Source organism: Thunnus thynnus, chromosome 11 (assembly GCF_963924715.1).
Source record: "Thunnus thynnus chromosome 11, fThuThy2.1, whole genome shotgun sequence".
Taxonomy (NCBI): Eukaryota; Metazoa; Chordata; class Actinopteri; order Scombriformes; family Scombridae; genus Thunnus; species Thunnus thynnus.
The window spans coordinates 33,567,956-33,588,585 of NC_089527.1; the positions used below are offsets into that span (position 1 = coordinate 33,567,956).

Sequence of the window (20,630 nt, forward strand, 5' to 3'; positions counted from 1 at the left end):
GATAGTTACACATTTTTTGTTGTTCTTCATGCTCTGTGCTTCAGCATATTCAATTTGAAGATTTAAAGTGCCAAGTCTCAGTTTTTTTTGAGTTGGGTTACATCAGTATTAAAAAAAACTGAGTGGGAGATATAGCCCTTTTAACATATAGTGCCCAAAGTTAGGGGTCAAATGCAGTTGGACAGATATACATCAAGTCAAACTAAATCATCATATTTAATATTTAGTAGAAAATCATTTGCAGTCAATGACTGGCTGATGTCTTAGAGCCATAAACATCAGCAGATGCTTTGTATCTTCCCTGGTGATGCTCTCTCAGGCCTTCACTGCAGACACCTTCAGCTCTTGCTTTTTAATCGGGTCTTCAGCAGATGGAATGCAGCTCAATCTGATCAAGATCAGGTGATCAACTAGGCCACCTCTTGAAACCCTGAAAAGCTCTTTGGTTGCTTTGGCCGTACAGTACCAGTCAAAAGTTGGGACACACCTTTCCATTCCTGAAAAGGTGGCCTCAATGAGAAAGTTTTGACTGGTACTGTATGTTTAGGATGGTTGTCCTGCTGAATGATGAAATGTGCTCCAATGAGTTTTGATGCATTTGACTGAATGTGACACACAGAATGCTCCTATATTCCTCTGCATTCATCCTGTTGTTTGTAGTAGTGACATCATCAATAAATGCCGGTGTGCCAGTTCCACTGGCAGCCATACATGCTCAAACCATAACAGAAGCACCATCATAGTTGACAGATGAGCTGCTATGCTTTGGCTCCTGAAATGTTCCTTTTTTTTCTCTCTGTACTTTCCTCTTTCCATCATTTTGATAAAGTTGATTTATATTTCATCAGTCCATAGAACTTTGCTCCAGAACTCTACTGCTTCCTTGCAGCCTGCCTTTCTGTTTTTGAGGCATACCAGGGGTTTCTATCTCGTGGTGATGTTTTGGTCATCAAGTGTTCTCCTGATCATTGACAAGGAAACATGTCCACCTACATCCTGGAGAGCATTCTTGACTTTTTGTGCAGTCCTGAAAGGCTTTTTCTTCACCATGCAAATGATTTTCTGCTCATCAACAAGACTTGTGCTCCTCAGTCTACCAGCTCATTTGATATATTGACAGACAACTCTCAATCAGCCCTGAGCCATGTGAGCTCTTTTGTGCAGAACTAACACTGAAACTAGTGTTTATTTTGTCAGCTATTTTTTTTATTTAGTCTTAGTCCTGTGTCAAATGTCCTTGTTAGTTTTTTTTTTTAATCATACTTAGTCAACCTCATCCTGTTTTGTTTTTGTTTTTTAGTCAAGTTTTAGTTGACTAAAAGTCAGGGCATTTTAGTCTTATCTTAGTCAAAGAAAACCTTAACTATAACTTTTTTAGTATAGTTTTAGTGAATGAAAACTGTTGACATTTTAGTCGTTTTTAGTCATCAGATTATATTGAACATTTCAGTCAGTCTAGTCTAGCCAAAACCAATCATTTTTTGACATTTTAGTCAAACTTATTTCACATAAGATTTTATGTTATCATTATCTGATGAAAAACACAGGTTGAATCATTAAGATGAATCTTGCAGCTGTTTGGCACAGCCTATATAATGTAACACCACACTCACTAATTGGTTTAATATAGCTTAAAAAAAACGTTACCAGACGTTAACCTACCTCAGTTTCTATGTGGTCAGCCTCAATGTGTCTTTTCAGGTTTGTGGTGTTCTAACTATTTTATGGCCATATTGCTTCCCCTCTGATAAAGCAATGCATTTGTTTTTTCTCTCAGCATCATTGTAACAAAAATGAGCCCAGATATCAGCTAGTTTCTTTCTCCCAAACCCTGTTGTTATCATTATTGATGTTAACTTGCTTTCTGTAAAATAGTTGATGTCCTCACTGTGCTCATTGTGCTGGTGTAGTCCTCATATGGTGTACACGGCACAGGAAACAGAACTGCTGCACATGCCATCCAATGATCAGGATATTTGGATTTTAATTTAGAAAAAAAAAAAAGCAGTCCATAATATTTTGTCTCCTCTTTTTTGTTAACAAAAATAAAGAGAGATTTTGGAAAGTTTTTATTTTTTAAACTACATTTTAGTCTTGTCTTTTTTCATCAACAATATTGCATGTTGATATAGTCACAATAAGTGTTTAATGATCTTGGTGCCATCCTGTCATCATCTCGTCTTAGTCATGGAAAAAAAGGTAAGTGACGAACATATTTAGTCATAATTTTCATTAACAAAATTAACACTAGTTGAAACAACACACAGCTGCCCAAGAAACATTTAGTAACCAAGTGTCCAATTACATTGGAACCCCTAAACTTTGGGCACTATGTGTTAAAAGGGCTATATCTCCCACATGGTTCTTTCTATATTGAAAGCTGAGACTTGGCACTTTAATGTAGTATCCATTATTTTATTTACAATTGAATATGGTGAAGCACAGAGACCACAAAATGTGTAACTGTCCAAATACTTGTCTGGACTGTATGTAGTCTAAGTCCCTGTCATTCAGAAAAAAAAAATTCCCATGATTGAATCCGTGTTCAGAACTTTTATTACAATGCACAGCAGAAGAGAAAAACAGATTGAGAGTTCAAACACAAGTTGAAGACGGGTACATTATAAGCCTAGGAAACTGTTTTAATGCTTTACAGACATTCTAATCACATCCATCATCAATCAAAGGAGAAGAAATAACTGTCACCTCTGTCAACTGGTGTGTAACCACTTGAACCTCCCATGTCATGTATTATTTAGACTTTTATCTCTTGACAGCCCAGGTTAGATTAATTGTAAATAAGAAATTCCACACTAAAGCTTGTATGAAGGGAAAAGACTGTGTGGTACATCAAAAGATCAAGATCATTGTTGAATGCCTTGCCAATGGCCTTTGTTTTGCTTTTTAACACCCTTTTCTATGTGATACACCAAATATACCATATCATCAAATGCATACCCTCTGTTGAACACACAAGATGAAATTACTATATCTTCTTATCTGACTCTAATCAGGATGACAAACAATCAAAAAAACGTATTACAGATATGATTCAGTATTCCAGACAAGCCTTAGGAGCAGACAGACAGATTACCAGTTGCTCTTATTACTTTCTTTACATGTTGTAGCTGGGGGGGATCCTGCTGGTTAAAGTCAGTCCTCCATCTCCTCCATGTCCTCACAGAAAAAGGCCTGCAAAGCCTTCCCCTTGGAGATGTACTTGATGCTCTCTATCTCACCACCGTAGTTGCTGGGCTTCTGGAAGTGAATCTCCAGGTGGTCCTGCAGGTCCTCCTCATCCTCCATGTCCTCAATGTCATCTAGGAGGATGGTTCGCTTTGGAGTGCCACAGAAGGTCTGAAATTAATCACAGACATCAGCATTGTCATAGTTCTGCTGCACAGCTTATTTATCGTATTCAGAGTTAGAAGAGATCGATATTAATCTGGTGAATTCAAGCTGACTGACTGTTGATCTGCCTATGAGTTATGTTCAATACTAAAAGGATCAAAATTGGGTTGAAATTTATATGAATGAATGAAGAAAACTGAAATCTTCAGCATGCCACAGTAGCCTGCCGGTTTAGATGCACGCCACATAACTGCAACATCCATGGTTCGATTCAGGCAGTGGACCTTTCATAAAAACACGTTCACACCTAAACCAATGTATGGTGATTAACAGAAAACTAAAACTACAGTGTCTTGTATCTTTATTTAGGCCCCCACTTGCACAGTATGTTTCCCTGACAGTAGTTACTATAACTTTAATAATTTTTGCCACTTCTGGTCATCTTTTGATCATTCACATATTTTGAACAGCATAAACCCCTTAATGACTAACAAACACTTTCCTACTAATCAGTCCCTCATTTACATCAAATATAATGGGAACAGCTGGTTTCAAGCACACTGGGTGAATGAAAATGTCCAGCAGCAATGATGGCAGTAAGCTGTTTTCAGCTTCCATCACTGCTCCTTCCGCTGGAAAGACAAAGCATTGCAACTGGTTTCCACATATGAAGGCCATTTCTATAGCTTATTTTGACTTATCCTTTAAATGTTAAGGGTCATAAACCAATTAAACTGCATGTGTAAAGGGTGACCCCGATCCAAAGGGCCAGTTTGTTAATACCCAAATCTGACAACAGTGTTTCTTGTGATGACTATAGAAAAGTGAATTCAGATTTTTTTTAGACTTCAGTTATTCAGATTGGTTTTCTCTGACTAGAGAGCAGACTGCTCAGACAGAGCATATTCAGCTAAGTTTAGGATAAATTAAATAGAGGACAAAAGACAAAAAAAAAAGTGGCACCACTCATCTCCAACATACAACATTGTATTCGCCCATTGTTTTCACTCTCATCGGGGTGGTACAAAACATCAGAACCCTTGTCCAGAATTTATTGTACAAAATACAATAATCACTCCTAACCAATGGGTAAAAGTTAGAATTTCCTTTTTAGTACAAAATTAAAAGTTCTTTACTCTTTCAACCTCTTTATTTTTGTTTTTCACTTTTTGTTTTTCGTATGTAATTGGTGAATTATTTGGTAATAGTTTCAGGCACTGAACTGAACATGTGTCAGTGAGATGGTCTATGTAGTCTGCCAGCTTCTCCCAGTGGCAGTTTTGTTCCTTATAAATCCATTTTAAATCAGCAGATGTTTTAAGATGGATTCAGCATATCACTCTGAACTGACTGAAAAGACAGCCAGTTGCTTGGTTGTTATTCTCTTTATTTGTTTTTCTCTTTAATTCATGTTATTTCTGGGATAAGTTGGGCTCAGAAATGCCATCAAATAGAATGTGAGAGGTACCATAGCTACATATTCTGTATTCACTTTTTATTAAAAAAAAACAAAAAACAAAAACATTGTGCCTTGTGTATGCTGAAACAATGCTGAACAAATTAGTTAATGATTGCTCCAACCAGTCTTAATGGGATGCCACTGTAGCCTCTTATTTAGGACACATGCCACATAATTGCAATGTGCACAGTTTGATTCCAGACCTTTGTTGTATGTCTTTCCAATCTCTCTCCCCTCATTTCCTGTCATCACGCTACTGTTGTTTTAATAAAGGAATAATAAAATGCCCCCCCCCCCCCCCCCCCCCCAGATAAAAATGAACCAATCTTGGAATCTTACCTGAAACTTACGCAGCTCGTATTTGTAAATGGGTCCAACCTGTACATTCACTTCAGAGTCCAGATCCACACAGTACCTCCCTCTCAGAGCCAGACTCTCAGCAACTACACACAGGCACACATTTTAGCATTAATACATCATGAACACACTGATGCTCAAAAAGGTGGCTATCACTCAACAGTTCTGTTCATTTATTCCAGTAGTTGAAAATCCTGGATGTGATTCTAGTTGTATTATTTAAGTATAAGTGAGAGTAGAGTAAGTAGAGTAAGAGAAGAAAAAGAAAACTGTAAAAAAGAGAAACTGCTGAAATGTTTGGGAGAGTAGGCTTCTGTATCTGTCATAAGATATTTTATGATTAAAGTTAGTAAAAACATAAAATATATTTTTTATCTTGGCATGTACAATTTGAATGATTGCAGTTTAATGCCTGTCTGTACCTGTGTTGAATGTCCTAGCATTAACTGGTTCTGGGGCATAATGATTATGACTAATTCCATGATGCCATTGAATACTTTGCCATGTCAGACATCTTCCTCCCCTGCATGGAATTATTGATGTTAACTGTATTGCTACACTTATTGCTTAGCACTAGCTCAGAGTGGTGCTTCATGAGAGTGGCTCAGAAAAAACAAGGCTTGTCTTAAATGAGCCTAACGAACTCAAGACAACTTAGAAGCCAAGCCTGGTTAACAAAACTGCTTGTTCATGAAATATTGTTGCAACAGCTTTATATTGGTTGTGCCTCTATTTTATGGTAAATGGACTGTACTTGTATAGTGCATTTCTAGTCTTCCGACCACTCAAAACGCTTTTACACTACGAATCACATTCACCCATTCACACACATTCATACACTGAATGGGTACAGGGGCTATGGATTTGCTGTTATTTTCTATATTGCATGTTGTTTGGGACCATAGATAAATATGGACAACATGTCTCCACTTCCTACCGCTATGCAAAAGTGAAGCCAAAATATCTCCTTTCCGGGAGCTGCCATATTGCTTGTATGACGTAATTTGGAGCCAGAGTCTGCGCAGTAGAGTCGGGCGGCGGGATGGCGGCCCGCGGAACACTCCCCCTCAGCCGTTCCATGGCGTGATGGAGGTTTGAGAGTGGCTGTCACCGTTGTCAATCATGACGTCAGACCCCCTTTATATATCGTCAAATAACTAATTAAAAACAAACTTATAAGAAAAATGAGCACTTGGACAAACATCAGCATGATAAAATCTACCTGAAATGACAGAAACCATCTTATTTGACTTGTACTTTGATTTTTTAGTTTTGCTCATGTCCCATCCACTAACATGGAAGGGGCGGGACTTATGACCTATATGACATCATGACGTCCATCTTTATATACAGTCTATGTTTGGAACTGAGGATCAGGGTGATGAGAAACAGCTGTGTCTAACTGGACCAGACCCCCCACACATGGCGTAGGATTGGCGGACACAGGACATTGTGCTTTTTTAAGTCGATCTGATACAGGTGAGGCGTGAGGCGTGAGGCGTGAGGCGCGAGGCGCGAGGCGCGAGGCACAAGTGTACCTAGAGTACAAGGCACGAGTGTACCTAGAGCAGCGGGGAGTTTTAGCCATGACACAAAGTTTGGACGGCAGAGTTGAGGTGCGCCACCAGGAAAATCTGTTGGCGGGATTCGGGGTGACAGAGCAAGAGCCTGAGACGAGGTACCACACGGACAGCCGTGTACAAGCCAGAAGTGATGTTGTGATGTTTAAATACAATACAGAGAGTAGCTTCAAGTTTTCACTTGGTCTGAAGTCACATTTACACAAACAAACAGATAGTCATACCTCCAGGGTGGAGGAAGGTGATCTGTCCTGTCCCAGTGTTCTTATCGTACTCCACTTTCTCCACCTCTCCACCCCCTCTGCTGGGCCTGGAGAAACTCATCTCCAGTCGGTCCCTCATTCTCTCCTCTGGGATGGAAGGGGGGACATTGGAGACCTTGAGCTCCTTTTTGGAAACATCAAGGTGGATCTACATTGATGACAGGAGAGTGTCAAAGTAAATAATTTCCTCAATTTACTAGTCTACCACAAAGACCCGATGCTGGCTCTTAAAGCCATGTTGAAGGGAAGACACTTCTGGAACTGCAAAGTGCACAATTATACAGCCAAATGGAAGGCAACATGAGAGAAATTTTTTGTTAAATATCCTTAAAAAAGATTTTAAAAAATAAATAAAAGAATGACTAAACTAACTAAACTAAAAAGTACAAAATAAAGCATAGTGTTATTTCAGGCAGCACACTGAACAGTCAACTAGCTCAGTCAGCTCTGGGTTTTCCTACCTAGCTACAAGCACATTCATGTGAAAGAGGCAGGGTTGTTAATTACGAGCAACATCATCATAACCATGAACGAAATACTTCATATGATATGAGATGAAACAGTGATACCAAGTACCTGCCGAAAATTTCTGTTTTAGGGACAGAAAAAAGTCACAACCAACTAAGTGAAATGTTAACAACAGCCTGTACTCATGCAACATCAATAAGAAGATGTAGAAACACTATAAATAATTTCCAAATATTAAAAGTAGGCTAAGGCTGTAGGACATGGAGGAATTATTATATATATCTTAACTATAGAGTGAGTATTTTTTGGGGTATTTTTTGCTATTTAGTTGGATGATGAAGAAATCATTCACAAATGTCACATAAAAAAACTTAAAAGAAACTGTTTTAAAAACAGAGAGGAAATAGAAATATGGAACAATAAAATGTTTCTACTGACCTATACAATTATATATTGATCTTTTTTACTTAAACCTGAAGTTACCTCGCTAACCCAAAATCCTGCTCCATAGTACATGCCTCTGTTGTGCATGAAAGATGTTGGTATTTATGCAGCTGAGAGATACTAGGATTTTATCTAAAATGTTTAGCCTTCTTGGATAGAAGTATATTTATACACTTCCATACTGAGAAACTGCTTGGAGTGTTACACAGTATGGCCTTCCATGAACACTTTAAACTACTCATAAACAATCAATTATCTGATAAATGAAAATGCTGTTACTCTGTGGGAAATATGTAGGGCTCTTTTATTCACCTCAAACTTAACAGCTGGATCCATGGTTATTCTTTTTGGTTTCACAGCCAAAGTAGAGTTCTCACAGGACACTGAGCACTTGGCGATCTTCAGGATCTGAGAAGTCACTGGTAGAAAGAAAATATGACAGAAAATCACATCAGATGTGTATATAGTAGTGTTGTTTTTATTAGTTGACAAACTTTGGGTTGTGCTAATTATTACATGCCCCAGAGGTCAAACTTTTTTTTCATTTACTGTCAGAAGACAGCAAATCCTTCTCCTGTCTTTGAGTTATAGAGAATGAGTGAGTCACAGTCACCACTGTAATGAGAGGGCTCAGAGGTGCTCAGAAGTGCTAAAAAGTGGCACTGAATGGTTGGCGACACTTTTATTTACTTACTCTGATCACATATTACCTGGTTCAATAATTATTTAAGGCCATGTTCATGCATACCTGTAAGCATTAAAGTATAATTGAATTTGCATTTATTTATCTCTTCTTGCTGTCTAAAATAATGTAAATGCATTTCTTAACAATATTTTGTTAATAGTATTTATTATTAAAATAATAATATGGGTCTTTGGGGAAATAGCAGTAAGCTGTAGGGGCATGTTGATGTCTCTGTTTGATTGACAGCAGCTGGCAGGCTGCCAAAAAAGTGTTACAGAGAGACAAAGTAAACAAACTACTGTAGTCTGCAAGTCATGGGCAGACAGTGTGCTGTCAGCGGTGGTTTTGAAGAGTAAGTAACACCAGCATCTAACTGGACCGAAGTGACATTTGCTTACATGCTGTAATGTGCTGCAGCTACGAAGCTAATTAGCTATCTAGCCTGCTAACTGACGTTAGCCACGCACTGCCGGTGAATGTTTGTCTAGTGGCTTGTTCAATAAGATAGTGTTTTACAGAGCAGTAATTTAATTTCAGTTGGATTTTAAGATATCTAATACTGATGAATTTGTTTTCTTTCTTAAATGGAAATAAAACTTTTTTTTGTTGAAGTACATGTTAAAACTCAACAATTTTGGTTTCACTACTTAATTTAAGCTGTCTTATTGGCACTGGCAATGAAACAAATGATCTGGACCTGATGAGGGAAGATACTTCTGGAAGTGCAAAGTGCAAAATTCCTCTACAAAATGGAAGGCCTCATGTGAGGAAATATTAGTTAAATATCCTTGAAAAAATAAACAAAACAAAACCATGATAAAATTAAAAAGGCCTCCTGCAGTTATCAAAGTTCAATGTGGGACAGTGATTATTAAAGCTTGTAAACTCCTTTGATTTTTGCAGTAAAAAGTGGTAACTAAAAACATTCAACAGGTCTAATAAGCAAGTATTTGACTTATTTCTTCCATCACAGTTCACTTGGAGGATGCAGGGCACATCCTCTTGGAACTATGAATGTCTATAAAAATTTTGTGCCAACCATCCAGTAGAAGTAGGACACTGGAGTGTCAAGTGATGCTAGTGGTGCTGGTGGTGCTAGAGGAAAAGTCAGGGGCTCAAATTATTAGGATTCAATGTCTCTGCACCATGACTATCTGTACCACATTTAACGGCAATCCATCCAATAGTTTCAGTCAGATATTTCAGTTTGAACCAAAGTGGTGGAGCGACAGACTGAAATTGCCATCCCTAGCACAATGCCACTAGCATGCATCATATAATATCATACAGTCAAAGGAACCTATGTGTACCTTTCTCTTCCTCAAAAGTGATGAGTGCCTGTCCTCCCTGCAGAGGTACAGTGGGTCTCTGGCTGATGGCAAACACTTCTCTGATTGACTGACTGTTGTCATCACTCTCCTCTTTATTCTGACAAGTGAACTTCACCTCTGTGTCTGGAATCTGGGCGTAGATCTGGACATGTGGATGAATACACTGAGTTACCAGTACAACACACTATTTCCATCTGTCAAATGATAAACGCTACATTGTATGTTATTGTTATCATTTTAATTTCAATGTTGCATTATATTATTAAAACATATTGGGTCTCATTCACTAATATATGTGTAGAAATGTTGTTACCTGGCTCACAAAATAAGTGCGCATGCAAAATTACCATTGGATTCATGACACATTACCACCGTGTGTATGTTAGTGAATCAGAATCATTCTAAATTGACAGGCATGTGCCCACTATCAGGAATTAGCATAAAACCACACCCCGTTTCTCTATATAAGGAAAGCTCTGATGGAGCGGTGCAGCAGTGTAGAGAGCTGTCACACATTGCAAAAAGTGTGGTGATGGTAAAAATGTAGAAAAACTTTACTGCTCAGAAGAAGAAGCCAGAAAAGGCAGATTTGGCTGGTAAACATGTCATTGGCACAACCATTCGGAGCCCAATTGTGAATACAGCCTGTATAGTTGTTGCACCACTATGTCCACTACAAAATAAAAAGTTGTTAAATTTGTAGATCTGTGGAACTGATCTTAATAAATCTCTACTGCTGTGCCAGGTGCGCATCGTGTTTCATCTCTGTCCACAACAGATCGTGATGTAGTGAAAGCAGAGCGTCCCTCCCTATGCCACTACTGAACTGTCAGTCTGTGGAACACTGAACAGGCTGCTGGTTAACCAGCTGCATATATCACGGCCAAATCTGACAGCGAAATTCATCGCTGTCACATTCCAATATGAAAATTCCGAAATATAAGCGTTGTCATCTAAAAGTGGACAGGACAATTTGAATATATTAATAATTTCATTACATTTATGATGATGATGGATTACAACGTCTTAGCTATTCATGTTATAATTAGTAAATAAGTTGTGTATTATTAGCAATTTCACACTTAAATGTTGTATATTTAGGTCCAATTATTTTTAAAATAATTGTGGTTGAAATATACTGTTTACATTGAATAAATATTGACCATATCATTTTTTAAAACTGTGGGACATTTACAATTTGTGCATACGCATGGTCTAAGGCAGTTCTAAATTTGTTTGCAGCGTAAGAACAAAGTCAGGTGAGAACATATTTATGAATCCCGGATTTGTGCATACGCACTGTTTGTGATTGAGGCCCGTTGTCTTTTATTTCGCTTCTCAATACAAATGAATGCAATGACAGTTTTGGCTGGTGCATGATTCTGAGGACTTTCTTCAATCCCACCTTGAATTTCTGCTTCAGTTTGGCAGAGTCAGTTCTCTTAGCCACTAGCTCTGCTTGACACTTCATCAGTTTGTCCAGCAAATCCTGCTTGCGTTTGGCAAGCTTCTGGATTTCATCCTATGTGAAAGCATCATGTGAAAAAAATGTAGTGAGCTTCTTGGAATTCCATCTCATTTTTGCTTAGCAGCCTGTTAACATAACAGAGATGATAGTAACTGTACCTGCACTGCCTTCATGCTTTCAGCGAATTCTTTCTGACACTCTTCCAGATTTTTGACACAATCCAACATCTCCTGCTGGGCCTTTGTCTTGGCTTCATCTTCTTCCAGTTTTTCCAGTATCAGCCGGGTTTTCACATCACTTACTTTCTCTACTTTAGCCTTAAAGAAGAATTCAGGGAGAATACAGATAGAAAAGTGGACAGTTTTCTTAAGGACGAGTAAAAGTAGTTCCTGTAAAACTGTTCTTCTAGTCATATATATATATATATATATATATATATATATATATATATATATATATATATATAAGACAAATGCTATAGAATTTTTAAATGTAACTTTAAATTAAACATACATCAAGAGGAGAGAGAAGATTTTCAAAAATAATTTAAGGCACTGGCATATCTTGCTGTCTGACCCTGTCCTGTCATATGATATGCTTGATATCCATGTGGGTTATGCTATTTTTTGCAAAACTATCAGGCACACTGCAAAATGAACATAAAGCATGTTGCTGTGCACTATAACAATATCAGACATGACATTTCCAATTCAACTTCTAATTCGTGGCACTGACAAAGTCTTTCACCCAGAGAACGGGACCAAGATTCGCTTTGAGAAGTCAAGTCAAGTTTGTTTTATTTATATAGCGCCAAAGCACAACTGAAGTTGAAGAAACTTAACCTGGTCCGGAGCAGGTTATGTTCTGAGTTTCGGCTTAAGTTCTAAAATAAAACGGGTTGATGTAGCCTACTTGGCCTACTGGAACTTTTATAGTTTGGCCAAGAGAAAGTTGTTGAAATGACGTCAGTATTTTACGCATAGCTTCTTACCTTCCATGTATCCAGCTCTTTCTTGGCCTCCGCAAGTTGACTGTCTTCCTCCAAACCGCCGTCCATCTGACAATAAGGACTGTTACTGTATCACTGAGAAACGAGAAGTAACGATTACACTTTTCAAAGAGTTTAATCATGCTTACCTTGCCATTTATCGGGCTGTTGTTCGTGTCAGCCATGAATATGTCGACCTGATTGACGGAAACGAAATTCGGTAAACAAAAGTAGCCAATGTAAAATAAAGCCATAAATAAGTCATAATACACATCGCAAAGATAAACGACCCAACCTGTGACTGTATGTGGTTGCTGGTTTATTTTCCTGTCGAAACGCCGTAAAGTGAGACGAAAGCAAACACAGAGGCTCCGGTGCGCTGTAGTTTCCACTGAAGTGAAAATCAAAAGTGAAAGTAAAGCTGGATTTCTGCAACGCCACAGCCGAGACGGGCGCTGTTCTGCGGAAAACTATGTGTGCCACAATTACATAAAGATAGTGTACGCCGAGGAATACATTATTTATTATTTTACAAAAAAATACAGACGTAAATGAACGTAAATTATTAAAATTAAACTTAAATGTTGCTGAGTGTGAGTTTAACTGGAGTAAATGTTTGTTTCATCATCGGCGTCGCCAGGTTATTTTGCATGGGCTTCAGCCCCGAATGTATGAAGCTGGACAAAAAAATGTAATATGTGTGACGCCGTTAAGCCACGTCTCAAATTCAAATATATCCTAATTTACACAGTCTTGCATCACTTTACAGCTGATAGTGACGCAGACTGGCCTCCTATTGCAGTTTCTGTTGCAGCTTCTAGGAGCGCTCGTTTTGTTTTTCGTTTGAACATTGTTTCCTTGTATGAGAACATGGACCAACAAACCACCACCAGCTCCTGCTACGCGGGTGTTTAAAATAAACGAACCCTTCGTGCTGAAACCAGCTGGCAGACTGGAGCCGCTTTCATGGGACAGATGAATGAACAGTTCAGAGGATCATATATGACATTAACATGTGCGGCATCAAATAATAATGTCAGACAAAATAGGCCTACAGCGAAGTAAGTAGCTCTTCAGTGAAGCTAAAGTTTGTTAAATTGACATGAGTGTTGTTTTAAAAACAGTTCATCTTGTGATGCTGCTTTACATTACAGTAATGTTAATGTAGCTTGATAGTTTGGATAGCGACTGCTGATGTATTCCCACCGTGTGTCGTTTGTCCACAATTACTGTAGTTAACGCCATATAAGTTAAAGTTCTGCTTCATGCTCTGTCAGACTTTTTTCCAGAGTGAGTGAAGGAATCAAGAGAGAGGAGACAGAAGTGAAGAAGAATCGCAGGATGTAACATTGATAGTGTTGAAAGAAAACAAGGAGAAAGTAAAGAACAGATTCAAAAAGAAAAAGGTGCAACTGATTCAAGATTTAAAGAAACAGTTTAAGGATAGAAAGAGAAACATAGAAGCAGCCCAGGCATCAGGTGATGGAGAGACATGAACACATTCAAAGCAGGGGGCAGAAAAAACTATCTAGATAAACCACTGTTCTGTAAATATTTTAAGGGCACAATCTGTTATCCAAACTAAAGGACATCCTAACAAACAAAAGTCAAAGCACAAGATTAAAACCTGCTATGAAAGGCCTTACAGAGCTTTGAATACAGGCACTAACACTATACAACAACTCTGTTAACGCAATATTTTCATCAGCTGTTAAAAGGTTGCTGACGTCCATAACTGTTGTAAACACGGCACTAAGATTGACAAATAGTTTCAGTTAGTAGGAAACAGTTGGTTGAGGTGAAAAGGAATCAGTCCATACATGCTTAATATTGTGGATTCCTGGCATTTAAGCAGCTGTGTTGCTCCACAACTGTCCACGAGTGTGAGTACCATACAGTCCTGCCCTCTGTGCTCGGGCAATGTGATGGTGAGACTGCACATTGAGCTCAATATTTCAATGATAGTTCAAGAATAAATTACAGATGTAATTGGGTAAGATTTGAGTTACCTTGAAAGGGGCTTATGGAATAGTTATGGCTCACTAGCACAAGCAGAATTAACAACGCTGGCTTGAATGTTTATGATAAAGAGGATCTATAATTTATGTTTAATATATGTGTGAGGCATCATTACACAATATGGCTTCAATTCACCACCTCACCACCTGCGTCGCCAGTGTCCCCTGTCTCCAAAATATTCATAAGCATGGGTAAGAGCTTCTGTACAGGTGTGCACATTCTCCCATCAACTTTGTTTTTATATATCCCAACTTTTTCGTGGGAGGTAACATATGTATCTTTCAAGCCCCATTTTGTGCGTATACAACGGTTTTAAATGAGGCCCCATGTTTCTTTATTTTTCCTTTTTGACTGTCAATCAATTTAGCTGCTTTTGGTGACTTGTATGGGCCTAGGTTTTAGTAACATAATGTTCTTGAGTTGTTTTATTGAATAATATTTCGTAAACGTTTAAGAAGAGCTCAATGACCTTAAAGCTGCCCTGTGAAGTTTTATTGTAAACAAAAGTTATGTTTTATGTCTTCTTCCTTTCCTCTGCCTTTGCTGGTGCATCGCATATAACAGCCACCTACATCATTGTCCTTGATCTCCTGCACAAAACAAATAAAAAGGGGACCCACTCGTAAGAAACTGCTCCTAGCCCAACTAGAATGCATCCCTTTGATATACAAAGCAGAGCAACTGCATTAAAACTCATTGGACAACACTGTAATGTGCAATTATGAGCTACACTGCAATTAATCCCACTCTGTTACAGACAGGGTTGTAAGAGAGTCAGTCTAATTTTATCTGATATATTTTATTTTTTACTGGTAACTCGATGTTATATTCTACTTTGTGCAGATTATAACATGATCAATATGAGTACCACAACATACCACCTTACAGCAATGCTCCTTAAAATATCAAAAGTCATGAAAATATTAAAAATGATTCCTGAGGAAACATCACGTGTCAACTGAGCCACAACAGCTCCCTGTTGACAATATAGCATCTAACAGTATATCCCTACTCCATTTTAAAGTGCTCAGTTTTCATAGTATAATATTTCTTGAACAAAATATGAGGGATGACAGAAGTAAAGTCAGTTATAGTCTGACTCAGTTTCTATACAAAATGCAATACAAGCAGATGTCACCCTTATGACTATCAGTTATGAAACAACAAACCCTTTTCATAATAAGAGGCCTTTTGACAGCAGTCGTTTTGAATTGTCATAGTAGGAAAACAGGAGTTTAATAATAACATTTATGATGGCTCTGTTTTATTCAACTGTCCCAGTAAGCTGTGACAGTGTGACAGTGTGACAGTGAGGCAGCATGCATAATACCAAGACCCTGAAACTGTGCTGACTACTGAGCTAAAACTTTACTTATTGCCTCATTGCAGACAGACCTCTGTCTATTTGTACACCCATAACACAGAGACAGCACAGCTTGTAACACGTAGGGAGGAACTTCAAAGGTGATTCTTGCTTTGCACTTTTCTTTTATTGCCTATTTTTTACAACCTAACTTTGTGGAAAGGAGAAGGGGGACAACAGGTTATGGAGAGTCCCTTGGGAGTACTTCACGTGTGTCAGTAGCTCAGCTTTATCTCTGGGGAACACCCCCAACTCCAGGAGTGATGTCTAAATAAAGAAATGTGCGTCATGTAGCAGGTGACTCCCCTCGTTGAGACCTGCTGATTGAGGTAGCAGCAGAGCAGAGGAGAGAGACTGAGATAGCAATGTAACTGACCAGCGCACTGGTATTTGACATGTTTTTTCAAATTATTTTTGAAATATTTGTATGAAACAAATATTCATAAAAAACCCACTATTTGTGCTTTACTGAATAAGGTATTTGTATGCGGGCACACCCCTACTGCACACTCCGTTGGTTCATGTCAAACTCATGGAGTAAGCCTGAGATTCCTGTTCTTGCCCAAACCTTGAAGCCCCAGGGATGAGGTTTTAAACCATAGGATGAACTTGCCTGCATTCTCAAAAACGTTAACGATTTAATCTCAGATCATCATATTGATTTATTTTGTCTTACTGAAACCTGGCTGTGTCATGAAGAATATGTCAGCCTAAATAAATCCACTCCCCCCAGTCATATTAATACTCACATTCCTCAAGACAGTGGCCGAGGAGGTGGAGTTGCAACCCTTTTCAACTCAAGCCTAATCATCAACCCTAGATCTAAATTTAATTATAACTCATTCGAAAGCCTTGTTCTTAGTCTCACTCAGCCAACCTAGAAAACTTTACAGCCAGCTCTATTTGTTATATTGTACCGTTCTCCTGGCCCATACTCTGAATTCCTATCTGAATTCTCAGAGTTTTTATCAAACTTAGTCCTTAGTACAGATAAAGTAATTATAGTAGGTGATTTTAATATTCATGTGGACGTTGATAGTGACAGTCTCAGTACCGCATTTATCTCCTTGTTAGACTCAATTGGCCTCTCTCAGTGTGTAAATAATCCCACTCACCGTCTTAATCACACCCTAGACCTTGTTCTGATTTATGGGATTGAAATTGAACACTTAATAATTTTTCCACAAAATCCTATTTTATCAGATCATTTTTTAATAACTTTTGAATTCCTATTTGTAGATAAATTTAAGGAAACAATTCCATCAGTACTGAATTCAATGCCATGTCTCAATACTACAGAGGACTCTTATGTTAACTTTAGTCCCTCCCAAATTGATAATCTTGTTGATAGTGCTGCAGGCTCATTACGAATAACACTCGACTCCATCGCCCCCTTAAAAAGGAAGATAATAAAACATAAGAGGTTAGCTCCATGGTATATTTCCCAAACCCGCAAATTAAAGCAAACATCGCGAAAATTGGAAAGGATTTGGCGTTCCACCAAAGTAGAAGAATCTTGCTTAGTCTGACAAGATAGTCTTAAAACATATAGGAAGGCCCTCTGTAATGCCAGAGCCGCCTATTACTCAGCATTAATAGAAGAGAATAAAAACAGCCCTAGGTTCCTTTTCAGCACTTTGGCCAGGCTGACAAAGAGTCATAACTCTATTGATCCATGTATTCCTATAGCTCTCAGTAGTAATGACTTTATGAGCTTCTTTAATGATAAAAATCTAACTATTAGAGACAAAATTAACCACCTCCTGCCCTCAACAGGCACCGTTCTCTCCTCAAACACAGGCACCTTAGAAACAGCTGTAAATCCTGACATATATTTGGACTGTTTTTTCTCCAGTAGACTTTCCTGAACTAACTTCAATGATTTGTTCAGCTAAACCATCAACCTGTCTCTTAGACCCCATACCAACTAAGTTGCTTAAGGAAGCCTTACCCTTAGTGAGCACTTCTTTACTAGATATGATCAATCTGTCTTTAGTAACAGGCTATGTACCACAGTCCTTTAAAGTAGCTGTAATTAAACCTCTTCTTAAGAAGCCTACTCTTGATTCAGGCGTTTTAGCCAATTATAGACTTATATCTAACCTTCCATTTCTCTCTAAGATCCTTGAGAAAGCAGTCTCTAATCAGTTATGTGACTTTCTACATAACAATAGTTTATTTGAGGATTTTCAGCCAGGATTTAGAGCGCATCATAGCACAGAGACAGCACTGGTGAAAGTCACAAATGACCTCCTAACTGCATCGGACAAAGGATTTGTCTCTGTACTTGTCCTGTTAGATCTTAGTGCTGCATTCGACACAATTGACCATCAAATCCTTTTGCATAGACTGGAACATTTAATTGGCATTAAAGGAACTGCATTAAGCTGGTTTAAGTCCTACTTATCAGACCGATTTCAGTTTGTACATGTTAATGATGAATCCTCTGTGACGGCAAGGGTTAGACACGGAGTTCCACAAGGTTCTGTGCTTGGACCAATTCTATTCACCTTGTATATGCTTCCTTTAGGTAATATTATTAGGAAACAAACATAAATTTTCATTGTTATGCCCAATTATATTTATCAATGAAGCCAGATGAAACCAATCAGTTAAACAAACTCCAAACATGCCTTAAGGACATAAAGACCTGGATGACCTGCAATTTTCTACTACTAAATTCAGATAAAACTGAAGTTATTGTGCTTAGCCCTAAACACCTTAGAAACACATTATCTAATGATAAAGCTACTCTAGATGGCATTACCCTGGCCTCCAGCACCACCGTAAGGAATCTGGGCGTTATCTTTGATCAAGATATGTCCTTTAACTCCCACATAAATCAAATCTCAAGGACTGCCTTTTTCACTTACATAATATTGCAAAAATCAGGCACATCCTGTCCCAAAAAGATGCAGAAAAACTAGTCCACGCATTTGTTACTTCTAGGCTGGATTATTGCAATTCCTTATTATCAGGCTGCCCTAACAAGTCTCTAAAGACTCTCCAGCTGGTCCAGAATGCAGCTGCACGTGTACTGACTAAAACTAGAAAAAGAGATCATATTTCTCCCATTTTAGCTTCGCTACATTGGCTTCCTGTAAAATCTAGAATAGAATTTAAAATCCTTCTCCTAACTTACAAAGCCCTTAATGGATAGGCACCATCATATCTTGAAGAGCTCATAATACCGTACTATCCTACTAGAACACTGCGCTCCCAGAATGCAGGCTTACTGGTGGTTCCTACAGTCTTTAAAAGTAGAATGGGAGGCAGAGCCTTCAGCTATCAGGCTCCTCTCTTGTGGAACCATCGTGCAGACACCTTCTCTACATTTAAGAGTAGGCTTAAAACTTTCCTTTTTGATAAAGCTTATAGTTAGGGCCGACCAGGCTTGCCTTGGATCAGCCCTTAGTTATGCTGCTATAGGCCTAGACTGCTGGGGGACTCTCCATCTGTAAGCATTCATGTAACATCAATGCATGTCACTAACTTTGCTTCTTCCCCGGAGTTTTTTTGTGCTTTCTCATCTCAAAGGAAACCCTGGGTTCTGGGCCGAGCCTTCGCGGTCCTTCACAGTCCTGTTGGCATCCTTCCCTGGCTGCTGCTGTGTCATTGTCATTATTGTTATGATTGTTGTTATGATTTTTGTTCTTCTGTCCCCCCCCCCCCCCCCCCCCCTTCCCTCTTTCTTTCTCTCTCTCAACCCAACCGGTCAAAGCAGCAGATGGCCGTCCACCAAGAGCCGGGTTCTGCTTGAGGTTTCTACCCAGTAAAGGGGAGTTTTTCCTTGCCGCTGTCGCCAAGTGCTTGCTCATAGGGGAATTGTTGGGTCTCTGTAAATTAAAGAGTGCGGTCTTGACCTGCTCTATGTGAAAAGTGCCTTGAGATAACTTTTGTTGTGATATGGCGCTATATAAATAAAAACTGATTGATTGATTGATTGATTGATATATCAGCTGATTGGTCTCAGTTATGGTCCCAGTAGGGATAGTACGAAGTGCTGCATTCAAACCTCTAGCAGACTTTCAGAGTTTACTTTGTCACCCAGCCTTGGTAATCAGCTACAGGGGTGCCAGGTGTCCAGCTTAGCATTATTTTCATTCTCAGGTCAGTCGCCCTTGTGTTAAGGTTGTAAGGGCTTGTTGGGGCTTGGTACCCGTCGGTCATCCTGGCTCCCCCTTGCCTACATTTTCTTCATCACTATCACTGTTCTCTTAAGTCTGGTGTGTGTCCCTGAAAGTAGGCTAAGTCATAACCACATGTGTATGCATATATGTATATGTATGTATGTATGTGTGGTGTGTGTGTGTGTGAGTGTGTGTGTGTGTGTGTGTGTGTGTAACCCTATAACCCATATATACATATACACTGTACAGTATATTGCCATAGGTGGTACAATTGAAATACTGACTTGGAAAATTGAAAAGTTGAAATTGGTCCAAAAGAGAGAGCTGGGGGGTCAGTGGTAGACAGCCATGTTGTTTGACCTTGTAAGATAGTAAGATATACCACAGTATATCTTACTATCTTACAGTAATAATATTTTCCTGCCAAAAATGTTGCCATGGTACATTTCAGCGTCTGTTCAGAGTTATGATGTCCTACACTGCCACACAGCTACAGAGTTTACGCATCTTCCTTATTAGACCCAACAAGGGGTTTTTAACCCACTGCCAAGAGCTTGGGATTTTAAGAAACAGGCACCCATAGAGGCTTGCATCATGATTTCAGTATGGCATACCAAAGGGCGTCATCATTGGAAACGTTGCAAGACTACCCTATACCAGGGAAGCTTCAAAATATGGATTGGATCACAGTGTACTGCATGGTTTGCAGAGACTTCCATCCTCT

The 20,630-nt window shown here is 38.8% G+C and overlaps 1 protein-coding gene across 2 annotated transcripts; it reads right to left on the reverse strand.

Annotated features, from left to right (window-relative positions):
* Positions 1-2,538: 2,538 nt before the first annotated feature.
* On the reverse strand, positions 2,539-12,843 carry nmi (N-myc (and STAT) interactor). Of its 2 annotated transcripts, XM_067604569.1 has the most exons (10): positions 12,690-12,843; positions 12,544-12,591; positions 12,398-12,463; positions 11,565-11,723; positions 11,344-11,460; positions 9,918-10,080; positions 8,235-8,341; positions 6,972-7,158; positions 5,150-5,253; positions 2,539-3,357 (listed from the first exon to the last, which is right to left on the reverse strand). In XM_067604569.1, the coding sequence occupies exons 2-10, from the start codon at positions 12,577-12,579 to the stop codon at positions 3,154-3,156; spliced, it is 1,143 nt and encodes a 380-aa protein (XP_067460670.1). In that variant the 5' UTR covers positions 12,580-12,591; positions 12,690-12,843; the 3' UTR covers positions 2,539-3,153. The 2 variants fall into 2 exon arrangements, with proteins under 2 accessions (XP_067460670.1, XP_067460671.1); XM_067604570.1 differs by lacking the exon at positions 12,544-12,591 and having other exon boundaries at positions 12,398-12,490; positions 12,690-12,818.
* Positions 12,844-20,630: the final 7,787 nt, after the last annotated feature.